The sequence below is a fragment of the Heterocephalus glaber genome, unplaced genomic scaffold (assembly GCF_053883595.1).
Source record: "Heterocephalus glaber isolate CG9 unplaced genomic scaffold, H.glaber_assembly_v1.0 deba00001690, whole genome shotgun sequence".
Taxonomy (NCBI): domain Eukaryota; kingdom Metazoa; phylum Chordata; class Mammalia; order Rodentia; family Bathyergidae; genus Heterocephalus; species Heterocephalus glaber.
In genome coordinates, this window is record NW_028258415.1 from 5,731,712 (window position 1) to 5,749,970 (window position 18,259).

Here is an 18,259-nt window from a genome sequence, read left to right on the forward strand (position 1 = left end):
CAGTGTTTTAAGATGAAAAAGTTCTGGAGATTTGCCTCACAATAGTGGGAAAGTACTTAACACTCCTGGACTACACAGTAAAAACTGTACATCCCTCTTATATACAATTTAATACTATATGTGTAAATTTAATATTATGTGGCTTTGAACACATTAGACGTAGGGAAAAACCCTATGTGGGTGAGGTTGGGGAATTTGCCATTTAACATGCCTGCCAGACGATTCTGATGTAACCAACTTTGAGCAGTAAGACCCTGGAAAGTCACAATTTCCTTTAGGGCAGCAGAAGGCTAAGGTAAAGGAGCCAGCCTGGTGGGGTCAGGTGCTGGTGTGTGCTTTTTTTCAGGGGGACCAACTGCCAAATTCTTATTGTATCCTCACCTGGCAATAAGCCCTCTGATCTCTTCTGATAAAGGCACTAATCTCATTCCCTAGGACTCCATCCCCGTGACCTACTTAACTCTCAGAGGCTTCTCTTGCTTGCCATGACATCAGGATCAAGGTTTCAAACACAAATTTTAAGGGAACACAAGCATTGAGCCCATTGAAGGTGGTCCATGGATGTCTTGCCAGGCATTTGAACCACCTGTTAATGGAGTTTTTTGACATTATTTATCTTTACAATTTACTATCAGTTTCTTGCTTCTCTATAATAATCAAAAGAACAGATAACATGATGTTTTTGTTTTTACAAAACCGCCATAGTAGTCAGCAGCTGTTCCCCTTTAACCCCATTACCACACCATCTCACACACAGTGTGGGCACAGGCGTTCATTTCTGTGTGGTGCCAGAAAGCCTGGCAGTTTGCCACCTCCACCGCATGGCATAGACAGTTCATCCTCTGGAAAATGACTTTCTGTCCTCCTGTCCTTGATCTTCCAGCACTTGTTCTATCCATCATTGGTCTTTAGGTGACAGTGTATTAGTTGAACACTTGGCCTATTTGAATTGCCTAATAATATTTTGCTTAAGGTGTTAGAGCAAGACAAGAGGAAGCCATGCTTATCACTCACAGAGTTAACAGTACATTTCCTACCTCCGCATGCATTCTTCACAGGACCTCAGTGTACCCCTTTATTACCCAGGGTAAATGTCTTGATTAGAGTGTTCTATTAACTTTCCACTAACTTATTTTATTTTCCTTTATCGTCTCTTTTTTCATAACAAGAACCTTTAGGATGTTTTAATCATTTTTCTAACATTAGCTTTTATTTAAATCATTTTTAATATTCTTGATAATGTAGTATTTCTACCTAATCACTAATCAGTGCTTCCCTAAACTCTTATTAATCAAACATCTCTAGTATGTTTCAAATACAAATTTATACACAATATAATGAAAACTAGTTTTAGCATGTTTTCAATGTTATATGGAACCAAATGTGTCAAAAATAGTTTTTAACTGTTTATTGTAGAAAATTTTAAAGTACAAGAGGAGAGAATATAGTGGTGCTTTGGTTCACAAACTTAGTTTGTTCCATGATTCTGGAAAAGATGGCCATGTTCGTGTTCATGCAGGGAAGATGGCTATGGTCATGTTCGTCACTCAATGTACAGTTCACAAACAAAAATCACATTTTGCCAAACACTTCTGTTTGTGAACCAATTATTCACAAACAGAAGCATTTGTGAACTGAGGTACCACTGTAGTATAATGAATGAAAGGTTAACCTTATTTCATCTTTCCCGATTATTCCCCCACCTAAGATTATTTTATTAAAATCCAAACATTCTATCAAAACATCTGTAAGGAAAAGGACCCATTTAAAAGTATGATAATAATTTTAAAATGTAGTAAGAATTGTTGAATGTCATCAGATACCTTAATTTTTCCTATTTAACTTTTTTATCACAATTTTGTTACTAGTTTGGTCTCTTTGGCCTAAGTTTCCTTTTTTTTTTTGTATTAAATGCTTTTATTGGTACATTGAAGGTATACAACACAATTACATTTCTCATTGGGAACTTGTACCTTTACATAATACATCTTGGTTCTTATTTTTTCCCCATTCCTAGCCCTCCTTTCATGTGCTCCACCCTTCCCTATTTACAAAGACTTTATTTCCATTTTTTCCATCTCTCATCATTTGTCCTTTCCCTTCTTTCCTTTCCCCTGCCCCTCCCACTACCCCTACCCCTTTGGACCTTTTCTTCCTATTTTGCATTATCGATTATTCATTCTAATCATTGGTACATTTTAGGTATACAATATAATGACATTCATCATTAGAAATTTGCACCTTTACATATTCTCTCTTGGTTCTTATTTTTCACCATTGCCCAGCCCTCCCTTCAACCCCTCCATTCCTCCCTATTTACAAAGATTTTGTTCCTGTTTTTCCATTTTCTCATATTAATCCCATTCCCTTCTATCCTTTCCCCTAGCCCTCCCACTTCCTTCCCCTTTACCCCTTTTCTTCCTATTTCACATGACCTATTATACATTTAGTCCTTATTTACACTTTCAGTTTCTCACACCAGAGAAACGACTCAGTATTTACACATGTGTGTCCTATTTATTTCACTTAAGAGTATCGCCTCAATGTGCATCCACTTAGCTCTAAATGTCTCTGATTTCTCATTTTTGATGGCTGAGCAGTACTCCATTTTATTTTTAAAAACCACATTTTCTTGATCCAGTCACCAGTTGATGGGCATTTGGGCTCTTTCCAAGTTTTAGCTATTACAAACTGCGCTGCTATGAACATGGGTGCACATGTATCACTGTGGTATGATTCTTTTAATTCTTTGGGGAAGATCCCCAGCAGTGGCATAGCAGGGTCAAATGGGACTTCCAGTCCTAGTTCTTTGAGGTATCTCCATACAGATTTCCACAGTGGTTGCACCAGTCTACACTCCCACCAGCAGTGGAGCAGGGATCCACTTTCCCCACAGCCCCGCCAGCATTTCTTATTGGTTGATTTCATGATAGCAGCCATTCTTTCTGGAGTGAAGTGGAATCTCAGCGTTGTTTTCATTTGCATCTCTTGAATGACCAGTGATGTTGAACATTTTTTCATGTATTTATTTGCTATTTCTACTTCTTTGTCTGAGAAATGTCTGTTCATTTCAGATGCCCATTTTCAGATTGGATCTTTAAATTTGGGAGGTCTGATCTTTTTAAGTTCTTTATAGATTCGAGATAATAGACCTTTGTCTGAGGAAGAGCAGGTGAAGATTTTTTCCCACATTGTGGGTTGTCTCTTCACACTGCTGGTGGTTTCTCTTGCTGTGCAGAAGCCTTTTAATAAGAAGAGATCCCATTTGTTGATTGTGCTAGTTCACGGGCAACTGAGGTTTTGTTCATAAAATCTTTTCCTACACCGATGTCTTCAAGAGTTCTACCTAACCTCTGTTCCAACTGGTTCAGAGTTTCTATTTTAATATTTAGATCTTTAATCCATTTTGATTTTAGTTTAGTGCATGGTGAGAGATACAGGTCTAGTTTTAATCTTTGGCAAGTTGAAGCCCAATTTTTCCAGCACCATTTATTAAAGAGGCTATCTTTCCTTCAGTGAGGGTGTTCGGCTCCTTTGTCAAAGATGAGATGGCTGAGTGTGTCTGGCATTGTTTCTGTATCTTCTAATCTGTTCCACTGGTCCTCAAGCCTGTTTCTTTGCCAGTACCATGCTGTTTTTATCACAGTAGCTTTATAGTAGAGTTGCAGGTTGGGGATTGTGATACCCCCTGCCATGTCTCTGTTACCTAGAATTGCTTTTGCTATCCTGAGTCTCTTCTTGTTCCAAATGAATTTTTGGATTGTTTTCTCAAGGTCCATGAAGTATGCTGCTGGGATCTCAATTGGAATTGCATTGAATCTATATAGCAGTTTTGGAAGTATGGCCATTTTCACTATATTAATCCTTCCTACCCAGGAGCAGGGGATGTCTGTCCATTTTCTGATATCATCTTCAATCTCTCTTTTCAGAGTGCCATAGTTTTCAGAGAAGAGGCCTTTGATTTCTTTCATTAGGATGATTCCTAGGTATTTCAGTTTTTTGGATGCTATTGTGAAAGGAATTATTTGCCCTATTTCTCTCTCAGTGAGTCTGTCATTCATGTAGAGGAAAGCTATTGATTTTTGTGTGTTGACCTTGTAACCAGCTACTTGACTGAATTTGGTTATTAAGTCTAGAAGACTTTTGGTGGAGTTCTTGGGGTCTTCTATATAGAGTATCATGTCATCTGCAAATAATGACAGTTTGACTTCTTCATTACCTATCTTTATTCCTTTTATTTCTTTCTCTTGTCTAATTGCCGTGGCTAATGTTTCCAGAACTATATTGAACAAGAGTGGTGATAGTGGACATCCTTGTCTTGTTCCTGATTTTAGTGTGAAGGATTTCAGTTTTTGACCATTTAGTATGATATTGGCTGTTGGTTTTTCATAGATGGCTTCTATCAGTTGGAGGTAGAGACCATCTATTCCAATTTTTTGTAGAGTTTTTCTCATAAATGCATGTTGGATTTTGTCAAATGCTTTTTCTGCGTCTATGGAGATAATCATATGGTTTTTGTCCTTGGCTCTATTGATATAGTGTATTACATTGATGGATTTTCATATACTGAACCATCCCTGCATCCCTGGGATGAATCCCACTTGATCAGGGTGTATGATCTTGATGATCTTCTGCATTCTGTTTGCCATTATCTTATTAAGGATTTTTGCATCTATGTTCATTAGTGAGATTGGCCTATAGTTCTCTTTTTCAGTTGGGTCTTTCTCTGCTTTGGGGATCAAGGTGACGCTTGCTTCCAGGAATGAATTTGGGAGTATTGCTTCCCTTTCAATTTCATTGAAGAGTTTAAACAGTAGCAGCAGCAGTTCCTCTCTAAATGTCTTGTAGAATTCAGCAGTGAAGCCTTCAGGGCCTGGGCTTTTCTTAGTTGATAAGTTTTTAATTACATTTTCAATTTCATTGGTTGATATTGGGTTGTTCAGAATTTTTAGGTCTTCTTCGTTCAACTTTGGTAATTCATATGTATCTAGGAATCTGTCCATTTCTTCTGTGTTGTCCATCTTATTGGCGTATAGGTTCTGGAAGTAGGTATTGATGATCCTCTGGATTTCTGCTGGGTCTGTGTAATTTCACCCTTTTCATTCCTAATTGCATGGATTTGGGCCTTTTCTTTCCTTTTTCTGACAAGGTTGGCTAAAGGTTTGTCAATTTTGTTGATTCTTTCAAAGAACCAACTCTTGGCTTCATTGATTTTTTTGTATCGTTCTCTTAGTCTCCATTGCATTGATTTCTCCTCTGATCTTTATAATTTCCTCCCTTGTATGAGCTTTGGGGTTGTCCTGCTCTTCTTTTTCTAGAAGCTTGAGGTGCAGCATCAGGTTGTTTAATTGGGCTTGTTCTATTTTCCTAATATGCGTATTCAGTGCTATGAATTTCCCTCGTAAGACTGCTTTCATTGTGTCCCATAGATGCCGATATGTTGTATTGTCATTGTCATTTAATTGAAGGAACTGTCTGATTTCTTCTTTAATTTCCTCTGTGACCCATTGGTTATTCAGAAGTGTGTTGTTCAATTTCCACGTGTTTATGAAATTTTTTGAGTTTCTTTTGCTGTGGATCTCCAATTTCATCGCACTATGGTCTGATAATGTACAGGGGATAACTTCAATTCCTTTGCACTTACTTAAACATGTTCTATGTGTGAGTATGTGGTCTATTTTGGAGAATGACCCATGTGCAGGTGAGAAGAATGTGTATTCTGATTTTGTGGGGTGGAAGATTCTGTAAACATCTGTTAAGTTCATTTGTTCAAGAGTTCGATTGAGTTCTAGTATTTCATTACTTATTTTTAGTCTAGTTGATCTATCTATTTGTGACAGTGGGGTGTTGAGGTCCCCCACTACAATTGTATTAGTGCATATATGACTTTTCATGTCCATTAGTATTTGTTTTATATAGTTGGGTGCACTAGTGTTTGGTGCATAGATATTTATGATTGTCATCTCTTCCTCTTGGATTCTCCCCTTTACAAGGATGTAGTGTCCTTCTTCATCTCTCTTAATCAGTGTTGGTTTGAAATCTACTTGATCTTCCAAGAGGATAGCTACTCCTGCTTTTTTTCAGGTTCCTGTCACATGGAGTATTGTTTTCCACCCTTTAACTTTCAGTCTGTGAGTTTCCTTTTGAATTAAGTATGTTTCTTGTATGCAGCATATTGTTGGAATTTGCTTCTTGACCCATTCTGCCAGTCTATTTCTTTTGATTGGTGAATTGAGACCATTAACATTGATGGTTATAACTGAAACATATTGACTTTTCATTGCCATGACTTTTTCTTTTTGTTGGGTTCTCCCCCTTTACAGTTAATTTCTTGTCATGCCAGATGGGTTCATTCTGCTTTGCTTCCTGGGGTTGTGATCCTCAATGTCTGTTCCTAGGCTATTGTGTAAAATTCTTTGGAGTGCTGGTTTTGTATTCACGAAGTTCCTAAGGTGCTCTTTGTCATGAAAGTATCTTATTTCTCCATCCATTTTGAAAGATAGTTTTGCAGGGTACATCAATCTGGGTTGGAGGCTGTTTTCTTTTAGGGCTTGGAATATGTCACTCCAAGCTCTTCTTGCCTTGATGGTTTGTGTTGAGAAGTCTGCTGTGATTCTGATGGGCTTTCCTTTGTATGTGATTTGTTTCTTTTCTCTGAGTGCTTGGAGAACTTTGTTCTTCTGTTGTGTTTCTGGAATCTTAACAATTATATGCCTATGGGTAGATTTTTTTTGATCAAGGCTATTTGGAGTCCTATATGCCTCATTTACCTGTATGTCAAGCTCTTTTCCCCTGCTTGGGAAGTTTTCTGCCATTATTTCTGTGAAGAGATTTTTTTATGTCATCTGCACTCTCTCCTGTTTCTTCATTGAGCCCAATCAGTCTTATGTTATTCTTCTTTGCATCATCTAGCAGCTGCTGGATTGATTTCTCATGTTCCCTTATAATTTTGAAGCAATTTTTCTTTTCCTGGTCACTAATTGCAATCTTATCTTCTATATCTGAAATTCTGTCCTCACATTGGCTCATTCTGCTGTGTAGACTTTCAGTGGAGTTTTTCATGTCCTGGAAATCTATTTGCATCTGTTTTATGGATTCCATTTGTTTCTTATGTTGGGATTCCATCATGTTCCTCAGCTCCTCTCTAGATTTATTAATCATGTCTTACACTAGGGGCACAATTTCTCCTGTTATCTGAGAAATTATTTCTGATTTCATTTTTTCCAGATCCCCTTTTGTTGCCAATTCAGTGGGTCCAGGTGGTTGAGTATCAGAGTGTTCCATTTCATTTCCCTATGGCATTGCTGTAGGTGATCTGGAAGTCTGGTTTTGAGACTTATTTATGTGTTTTCTCATTTCGACTGGGGCAGGGGGCTGTTAGTGCCTTCACGGATTACCTCCTCTGAGCTGGGTGAGGTGGGCCAAGGGCTGCAAGCAGCAGTAGGGATGGTGACCCAAAAGCCCTTTCCTGTGGGCTGGGAGCAGCGGGAGGGATGGTGGCTGGGAAGCCCCTTCCTCTGGACCAGGAGCAGTGGGACGAAGGCTCAGAAGCCCCTACCTCTGGGCCAGGAACAGCGGGACTCAGTACCTTGGTCTGGTGGTCTGGTATCCTCTGCATCTTTGTAGTGTGGAACCAGGTAGCTGCTGTCTGCAGCAGGGTGATTCGGTGTCTTCCATGTGACTCAGGACCTCGGTAGGGTGTGCACAGACCTTCCTGTGTGCAGTGGGCTGATTCAGCATGTTCTGTGTGACTCGGGACCTCAGTAGGGCATGCACAGACCTGCCTGTCTGCAGCAGGCTGATTCGGCGTGTTCTCCCCTAAGTTTCTTTTTATTTATAGTTTCTACCCCTCTCCCTCTCTGTCCTGTGTATCGTATTTCTTAATTTATTTGTTGAAGAGATCTGTAGTTTCTGCATAGTGCATGTACGTACCCAGCCTTACCCTCTACACACTATTGATCACTGAAAGGAACTAGAACGTCTTGCATTAGCAGCCTGTTCCAAGTATGGGTCGGAACAAGTACAAGATGACTCAGGAGATTTGTGTCATGTCAGAGGAAGGGGAACTGTCAGAGGCATTTTCTAACAGTCTAACGCCAGATGTTTATTGGGAAACTGTGCAGATTCAATGATGACTCTTGGCATCTCAAAGCGAATGTTTTTTCTTTACCCCTTTATCCACAGGGAAGGACTAAAACTGCTTAGATGCAGCATTATTTTTTCCTACTCACGTTCTGGGAAAATAGAAACGTTCATCATCATCATCATGACAGATCATCTTTGTCATTTGTTGGATCTGTTATATCAGATAGTTAAAATGATATAAGAATAAATTTAAGTAAATGCACATTGAATATAATTCAGTGAAAGATGGAAATAATGTATTTCTATAGTGGAGGTAAAGTACAAATATATTGCAATTTTCTACATGTTGTTTTGTTTTTCTCACAACTTCCATTGTGGAAAAATAATGTTTTGTCTTTACTTAAAGACTTTGATAGGGCTGATGATACAGCTCTGTGGTAAAGGCCCTGGATTCAGTCCTCTGTACCAAAAAAATCTTGGTAGGTTTTTCTAAATTTAAGAATATTGTTGAAAGTGTTTCACTCTGTATCAGTCAGCTTTCCATCACTGTAACAAACTACCTGATATATGCACCTTATAAAGTCATTGTGACCCATAGTTTCAGAGTGTTCAGTCCATTGTGGGTTGGTTCATTGCTTTGGGGCCTGTAGTGACAAAAGCAGGTGGTGGAGCAGAACCACTCATCTCATGGACAGGGAGCAAAGAAAGGAAGAGGAAGGGACCAGGATCCCACCATCCCCTTCAAGGGCACACCCTCAACTACCTAAAGACCTCCTAGTAGGTACCACTTTTTAGGGGTTCCATGACTTGCTACTAATGTCTCCCTGAGGACATGTGGGCCTTTGGTGGACCTTCAAGAACCAAACTCTAGCTTTCTGATAAGGATTCACATGACTTTAAAAATCTGCTTTGAATGTTATCATCCTCCAGTAGGCTATAAAAGTCTAAGGTAGTTAAATCATCATTTCAGAATGTCATTATATTGTATACCTAAAATGTACCAATGATTAGAATGAATAATCAATAAAGCAAAATAGGAAGAAAAGGTCCAAAGGGGTAGGGGTAGTGGGAGGGGAACGGGAAAGGAAAGAAGGGAAAGGAAAAATGATGAGAAATGGAAAAATGAAAATAAAGTCTTTGTACATAGGGAAGGATAGAGGGTGTGAAGGGAGGGCTAGGAATGGGGAAAAAATAAGAACCAAGATGCATCATGTAAAGGTACAAGTTCCCAATGAGAAATGTAATTGTGTTGTATACCTAAAATGTACCAATAAAAGAATTTAAGAAAAAATTAAATCATCATTTCAAAGATAGTTTAGTTGCAAAAGTGTCTTTTTCATAAAGATATCGATTGATGGACAGGAGTAGGGCTAGATCTCATCAACAAAGATGAGATACAGAAAGGAAAGGTCACCTCTGATAAGGGAAGAAAGGAGTCCTAGGACATCCAAGTAGAGAGTCACATGTCCTGGTCTTCCTTAAGGCTCAGGTTTTCCAGGCTTAAGGAAACACAAACTAAGGATCTTAAGCAGGTCAATAAAAGTATTCAAAAAGTAGTGAAAGGGACATTGATGATACAAAGGACCACAGTACGAAAACAGAAGACATCTGGATTCCAGATACAATTTCAAGGGAAGTTACAATCTTGTGAATACATTTTTTTTAATTTAAAAGATAAATCATATGGTGATTAAATTAATTTATGAGTAGTCAGCCCTGTGAACTCAAACAACTGTGGATCAAAACTATTTGAAAAAAACATGTACAGACTTTTTTCTTTGTTATTAGTCCCTAGACAATACAGTATAACAACTGTTTACTTAGCATTTGCATTTTATTAGGTATTATGTGTGATCTAGAAATGATTTAAAGTACATGGGAAGATTACATATTTATATGCAAATACTGTGCAATTTTATATCAGGGACTTGAGATCCACAGATTTTGGCACCCATGGGGTTGTCCTAGAACTAATTCCCTGAGAACACCAAGGGACAATGACTATAATTACATGTTTATGAAAAAGATATCAAATCACATTACAACTGTGTGTTTATTACTTTGAATTTTATATGCAATTTCATCCTCCTTTGTCCATTTTCTTCTTACACTCTTGTGTAGTTACAGTGTTCTAACTGTGTCATTGAAAAATTCTGTTTTTGAAAACTTAAGACCACTGAAGAGAAAAGGGTCTTATACTTTTATGTGTTATCCACACACTCAGGGACCCTGGGTAAGTATAATCAGGACATCATCACTCAACAGAATGTCTTAATTACCAGCAGAAAGACTATGAGGAAATAAATAACCTGTTAGATTGTTATTAACATGACAACTGACACAAAGCCTATACAGCAAGAGTTTGGGAAGTCAAAGAATGTGTCACCCAAAATCACAAGACATTTTCATCTTTAGGTGTTGCTGTTCCTTGCCTCTTTACAATTCATGGTCCAAGTAGGGAATGACACATTGTCACAGTTCTTGATCACAGGAACTTATTACAGTATCATTGTGATGAGTGACATTTAACTTATTGTTGTCCATATAACTTACATTATGTTAATCTGCTACTTTCCTCCAGGTGTCATTTTGTATATTCTACTGGTGGGGTATCCTCCCTTCTGGGACGAGGACCAACACAGACTCTACCAGCAAATCAAGGCTGGTGCATATGATGTATGTAATAAATGCTCATGTCTCTTAGATAAAGGTTTGAGTTTTAATTGACCAAGAGCTAAATTTTTCATTGTTCTTTCAACCACAATTTTCAGCAGTTTTCCTTATTTTGCCTTTCACTTACTAAAAGAGAAAGAGAAAGAAATGTAAAATATGTGGTCCACTTTGTATTTGCTTCTAAGGAATTGGAAATCTCTGAGAAAAGACTTTAATTTACTTGTCACAATTTTCAGATTTTAATGTTTTGTTGTTGTTGTTGTTGTTTGGCACTGGGAATTAAACTCAGGACCTTGGGCTTTTGAGGCAGGCAGCAGCACCACTGAGCTAAATCTCTGCCCCTAATGTATTTTTAAATATAAAAGTTAAAAGATTTCTCCTTCAGAAATGATTACTCTTAGTTGTCTCTCACAGTAGTTTTTAATTATATACCAATAATACTTTGCAATGATCCATGTATCAAATATAATAATTTAATTTATAATTAGAATATTTGAAATGAAATGTATATACACACACATACTAATAAATTAGGTCTATAATCTTAACAGGATTTACCTACTTTCTCTTGATAACTTTGTATTCACTGATACAATTTTCTCTCTTTAGATAAATAACTATGTCTTAACAACAGAATTGCTTTCTAAGAAATGCATTGTTAGATGATATTGTCACTGTGCAAGCACCATAGAGTACACTTAAATGAACCTTAATGCTATAAATCAATCACTAAATACAGACACTTGACACAATAGAGAGATGCAGTAGCATGAGATTATGAGGCTGTTGTTGCAGTAAAGATTCGTATTACTTTACAGTAAATATTTTTTAAGAAATGAAAGGAGCGCACACTAAAATAACAATGAAAACATAATAGAGTAAGTGCATAAACCAGTAGCATAGTTGTTAAATATCAATATCAAGTATTGAGCATTGTACATAATTGTATGTATTACCCTTTTGTATGATCGGCAGTGCAGTAGATTCACTTATACCAGCATCACCACAAACATCATCAGTGTATTGTGCTACAATTTTATGGGGGCAGAGACAAACTAGGTAATAGGAATTTTTCAACTTTGTCACAATGTTAAGGAATCACTGTCATGTACTGAGTCCATTGTTGACTTAAAACATCAATTCTACAGAGCATAGCTGTTTCTTTTTTGTTTTCTTTTCTTTTTTTTTTTTTTTTTTTTTTTTTTTTTGGTACTGGGGATGGAACTCCGGTCCTTGCGCTTGCGAGGCAAGTGGCGGAACCACTGAACTAAATCCCTGGCCCCTTAGTAGCTGTGTTTCTGTAAGTACAATTTACCACTTTCTTGGGCTTCGCTTTATACATTTTTCTGGAAATTTAAGTGCAGAGCTGCTTTCCATGTATTATTAAGTTGGGTTACTGAAGAGCAAGCAATACTGGGTTCACCTTCTGAGCACAAATTAAAGGCTCAATGTGGAAGTGAGAGGAGAAGATATAGAAAGTCGTATTTCTTTTTTTTTCTGAATTAGAGATTTATTTTTTAAGTACAAGTTCAGTTAGAGTGCAGAGACAAAAATTGTTGTCAAACATAAAAATATGAATTGAATCGCTTCTTTTTAGATGGATCGTTTGACTTGACCATAGATAGGGTCAGTGTCTGCAGGCGGAGCCACAGCAGGCGCCTCTCTGGAAGTGGGCCAGCCTCGTGAGCACTAGTAACCAGTAGCCGGGTCCACTTAGTTTAACTGTCCAGCCAAGGACCGACACCCAGTCAGCCCTTTATCCGATGCGGGGCCCGGAACTCCAGGGAGCGGAGTCCCAGCGGGACCACGCTGCTCCCAGCCCTCCGTGGGGCGTGGCCAGGCACCGAAAAGTCGGAAGTCGAGTTTCTACTCTTTTAGGTTTCTCAACCTTGTCTGTTTTTCTGTTAAAATATTCCAATTAGGAAGTTGTGTTTATCAGGTATTAAGAACTTAAAAATGTATTCTTTTAATTTTGAATCATTCCTTTTCATGAATAAGTGGACCAAGCCATGATTACATAGCCACAGCTTGCATATTTGCCACTTTCACAGACTAAACTCAACCCACTGTGCCCTGACCCAGCCTTGCAGATACACTATGCTCACCGCTGGGTAAATGGAGAGGGTGCCTTTCTGGAACTCTGAAAAGTGAGGACAAGGGCCATCTTTCCTTACTGCTGTTGGGAGACCTGCTCTACTTTAAGACACAGCTATGAGTGTGTCTCCAGAAAGGATAGTCAGCAAGGTTTTACAGCTGCCAAAACTAAACTACTAAGATGAAAAAAATGCCATCCCTTAAACTGGCAAAAATTATAGGTCTTAATGAGTTACTGTTATTTTTCGCAGCTTTCACTTTGCCATTGGCTCATAAGCTGCCCATTCTGTAACTACTAAAAGGGACTCCCTGAATTACATGACAAATGACAATGGCTTTGTCAAGATTATCTATAAAAGTTTCTGAATTGGAAAAAGAACCTGATATTCTATCATTTAGCAACTAATGAGGTATAAATTTCTTAACTTATGAAGAATATTATTTCTATAAAATATGCTAATTATATGAAAGTAAGGTTAAATTATTAGCAACAAAAAACAATGTCGGGAAAGGGAGGATAAGTAGCACATTATATAATTATTAACGAAACCATGGATTATTAATGAAAGCCATTGGAGTTGCTTACTTTCATGTACTTTGGTGAAATTTGTAATTAGATATTAAAAAGAAATCCTGTTGAACTTCTAGTAGCCTCAGATTTCTTCTCATTACAGCACTCTAAATAGCCACAATTAATACATCAGTTTTGGCTGAGAATCAAAGCTGTTTTATTATCTCTACTCTTATGCTCATGAGTTGTAAGAGTATGTGAAACCCCATATTGAACATTAGCATAATGACTTCAACATGTGTGACAACCATGCAGCCTTTATTGAGTTGTGCAGTTGACTTTGGAAAAGAATGAATAAGAATTCATTTTTAGGTCAAAGCAATTTTGAGAGGAACTGAATATTCTTAGTTTATTTTTCTTTTCTTTTTAAGGTATTTATTTATTTATTTTTGGTACTGGGGATCGAACTTGGGACCTTGTGCTTGCAAGGCAGGCGGCAGAACCAGAGTTAAATCCCCCACCCCGAGTGTATCTAGTTTTTAACTTTTTATAAATTTATATTTTTGAAGTTTCCTTCACCAGAATGGGATACGGTAACTCCTGAAGCCAAAGACCTCATCAACAAAATGCTTACCATCAACCCTGCCAAACGTATCACAGCCTCAGAGGCCCTGAAACACCCATGGATCTGTGTAAGTAATCCTTCAAAAACCACACAACATAGAATGAAAAATAAACTCTTCTTTAATATTGATTTCATAGATTTAAAGTAATTCTTCCAAATAATATGAAACTCAGAATGAATGCATTTTGGATATATTGTATTTAAGGACGTGAATGTTATTATGATGAAAAACATCATTTTGTGTAGCAAAGTGTGATCTACATGGACTGCTAAGTAAATATTATCTATAATAATACAAGGAATGAGAATTCCCCATATCAATTATTGATAGACTTATGAGCAGAGGTTAGGATAATAACATTAAGATTGAATGCGTCCCAGAAAAAAAAGTAAAGTTCAATTATTTATCAGTAGGCAGCTTTAGAAACATTTATGAGATTTGAAAGCTCATTGTAGAGCAGCATAAATGGTTGACCACAAACAGTCTGAATATACTTTAGAAGGACTAAGAGAAAAAGTAGGAAACTTGGGAGAAATCTAAAAACTTTAGTAAATTTATAAGAGTGAGTGTCAAATGTTAGGGCAATAAATATAGTGTCAAGTAAATGAATGGTAGTTCAATAGAATTTTGACTAAAGATTTATTGCAGTAAAGATAATTAGAGGAATTAGTGGTATTATTTCCATACTTTTGTGCTGAAATACAGAGATCTGATGAAGTCGAGGATGCTGTTATGCTTAGCATGTTTCAGATATCCTCAATTAAGCCCCTTTTTTCTTTTTTTCTTCCAGCAACGTTCTACTGTTGCTTCCATGATGCACAGACAGGAGACTGTTGATTGCTTGAAGAAATTTAATGCTAGACGGAAACTAAAGGTAACAAAGTTTACATTTTTGAGGGGAGGTAGATTTGGCAGGGTGAAAAGCAAACCATTGTTCTCAGAATTTTAACAAAAGCTTTTCAATGTGTATATCTCGGTACTCTATTTTTCCATTAAGTTTATTGGTACATTTTAGGTATACAATACAGTTACATTCATCATTGGGATCTTGTACCTCTATATGATGTATCTTGGTTCTTATTTTTGCCCCATTCCCCTGCTCTCCCTTCACCCCCTCCACCCTTCTCATATTTTTTGTTTTTTCCCTTCTTTCCTTTCCCCTACCTCTCCCACTTCCCCTACTCCTTTAGACCTTTTCTTCCTATTTCACATTATCAATTATACATTTTGATCCTTATTTACACTTAGTTTTTCACACCAGAGAAACTGTTTGGTACTTACACATGTGTGTCCTGTGTATTTCACTTAAAAGTATGGCCTCAATGTGCTATAAATCCATTTAGCTATAAATATCTCTAGTTTCTGGTTCTTTATGGCTGAGTAGTACTCCATTTTATTAAAAAACCACATCTTCTTTATCCATTTTCCAATTGAAGGGCATTTGGGCTGCTTCCAAGCTTTAGCTATTACCAACTGTACCGCTATAAACATGGGTGCACATATATCGCTGTGGTATGATTCTTTTAATTCTTTTGGGAAGATGCCCAGCATTAGCCACAGCAATTAGACAAGAGAAAGAAATAAAAGGAATAAAGATAGGAAAGGAAGAAGTTAAACTGTCATTATTAGCTGATGACATGATACTCTACATAGAAGACCCAAAAAACTCCACCAAAAGACTTCTGAAAGACTTAATTCTCAGTACTCTTATTAGTCTTTTACTGGGTCTTGGAGAAATGGAATATGCATCATAATCCAACCTGCAACTTGAAGTTCTGGTCAATGTGGCAGCACGTGCTATGCAGTAGAAAACAGCTGTGCAATTTTGGAACCTGAATCTGGCCCACACATGAAGAGTACCCCAAAGTCCTGAGAGACATAGGCCTAGGACTCTGAGGAAACCAAACTACAGAAATAATCAAAAGTCCCCTTACTGAAAACTGAGGGAACATTACTGATCCAAGACTGTATTTGTAAGGTCAAAGATTTGCAAAGACAAGATTGATTTTGTTCTTATTTCTTTCTTTGACAGGGTGCCATTTTGACAACCATGCTGGCCACAAGGAATTTTTCAGGTACATATATTAAGAACTCTGCTCCTGTTCTGAGTACAGTTCCTTCATAGTTTTTTTTTTTTTCTGTATTTTTGTAATTAAAAAAATCCAACTAGGAAAGTTCTGTTGTTCAGGGATGACAATAGGTCACAGATTCTTTCCACTCCTCTGGCGACCATTAATTCTTCTCCTAAGTACTGTCTCCCACAGAGCCTCCTCAGACTGCAACCTCACACCAAGGCTTGGCAGTGCTGGCCAGTACCAGTGCTGGTGCCAGACCAGATACCCACTTAAACGGAGCAGGTGCAGAAGAGGTGGGGCTATGTGTTCCCTCAATTTGAAACTCAGCATTTCAAACCTAAAACTTATTGATATTTCATGAAGTAGTAACTATGAGTAAGTTCTTTTGGTCTCATTCTCACAGGAGTTCCAATAAGTAAGATGGTTAAAGGAAGACCTTTATTGGGGCACCCACTACTCTTAGGCCCAAGTTCTTTTGAAAGCACAATAGAATCTTGGCATGCTGTAAGAATGGTTAGAGCTGCAGAGATGTGTAACTCAAAAACTTACACAGAACCTAACACACAGTATATCACAGGATAATAAACACTCCTCAAAACAAATTCCAGGGTAAAATGTTTGTTACGGGCTCAAAGAAGTCAGTTTCTTCATTGTAAAAGTAACTCTCCAAAATGGATATAAGGTATACATTATTTCCAGAAAATATTTGAGTTCTGAAGCTCCCTTCTCGGATAAATTATATCAAAGTACCAATGATCTATAGCATCAGTCTATCCAGCTATTTTTTCAATTCTGAATTTTGTCAGCCTAAATAGTATAGTGATAACAGATGATGATTCATTGTATGAACCAATTTTCAGTTAGAACTTACAGCTGTATTAAATGGTCACTTTTTACCTCCTTTCCATTTTAGAGATAATATGAACACCATAGGCTGTTTAACAATAACAACAACAACAACAACAATAATAGTACAATGAGCAGGGCTGCAAATTAAGTGACTGTGTTGGTCAGTTGATGTATTTTGTCCAATATGTTTAATGTGATAAAACGTCCTTACTACTTTTGTCAAGTTACCTGTTTTGTAGACACTTGATTAATGTGAATGTCATTTACATGGGTGAGTTCAATGCCATCTCATTAAGTATTAACTAATAATACTGTATATTTTAAAAATGAGTCTTTCACCATGGCCCAGTAACTAGCAAATCACTAAAAGGTAGGGTGATTTATATATAGGTTATATTGTTAATGGCAAACTGTTTTATAACTCCAGAAATAAAATTGTGTGTTATGTTAAGGTATTAAATATACTCTTAAGACATAAATTGGGCCTTTATTAATTAATGTTTATACCTATATATGGAAGATTTTCAGTTACCTCACATTTTCCTTCCATCATCCCATAAACTTAAGAACTCATGACTAATATGTAGATTTTACATCATTTCTGAATGTCTTAGCATGAAAAGCAAACTTTTTAAATTCATCGCTTCACAAACAAATGAATAACCTTAGTCAGTGACATCGTGTACTTATATTGCATTTTAGTTTTGAGCATTTGACTCATCTTATTTCATTGCCAAACATGCTTTTAAACGTAATCTGTCCATAAGTATATGGTTATAAAGTTGTTTTTATTTGTTTCTTTTCTCCCTGTGTGTGGAATGTATTTCTTGTGAGGTAAGGTGAACAGTAATAAAAAGGGCTATTTCTGCATCTCCCGGGCCAAATTGCTGCTTACCCTAAATTGTTGTCTTCTCTTTGCTTGCTGTTGCAACCCCAGTTATTCTGAGTTCGCTTTCTATGCTCTTAACTGTCGCAGAATGTGCTTCATATTGCTGTTCAGCACCAGGCTAACAGTATTTGCCAAGATTAGCAAAAGCAACTATTTCTTAACACACACAATTGATTATAAATTGCTATTGTTGCTAAAGACTAAATAAAACTAACAATTTTATATCTTTAAAGAAATTTTAAATTATATCAAAGCGACAATCAAGATAACGTCCCAAATCTAAAGGATATTAGGAAATTACATGCTCATGGAGTTTTATGATACCTAAGTATTTCCACCAGAGATGTCAAGTTCTGTGCTGATGTACTTAAATATGAGACCTGATCAACACTAAATGGAAGTGCATACTTTGTCCTACATATTCATGAATGTTCTACACCTAATATACTGTGAGGTT

At 37.1% G+C, this 18,259-nt stretch overlaps 1 protein-coding gene across 39 annotated transcripts in view; it reads left to right on the forward strand.

The window, feature by feature from the left end:
• LOC101711305 (calcium/calmodulin-dependent protein kinase type II subunit delta) overlaps nt 1-18,259 on the forward strand; it is a 342,306-nt gene that overhangs the window by 287,856 nt on the left and 36,191 nt on the right. For all 39 annotated transcript variants that reach the window (XM_087199289.1, XM_087199257.1, XM_087199272.1 and 36 more), the window contains 4 exons: nt 10,667-10,761; nt 13,933-14,055; nt 14,780-14,863; nt 16,022-16,064. In XM_087199289.1, the coding sequence (XP_087055415.1) occupies nt 10,667-10,761; nt 13,933-14,055; nt 14,780-14,863; nt 16,022-16,064 (345 nt within the window). The remainder of the gene's footprint in view (nt 1-10,666; nt 10,762-13,932; nt 14,056-14,779; nt 14,864-16,021; nt 16,065-18,259) is intronic.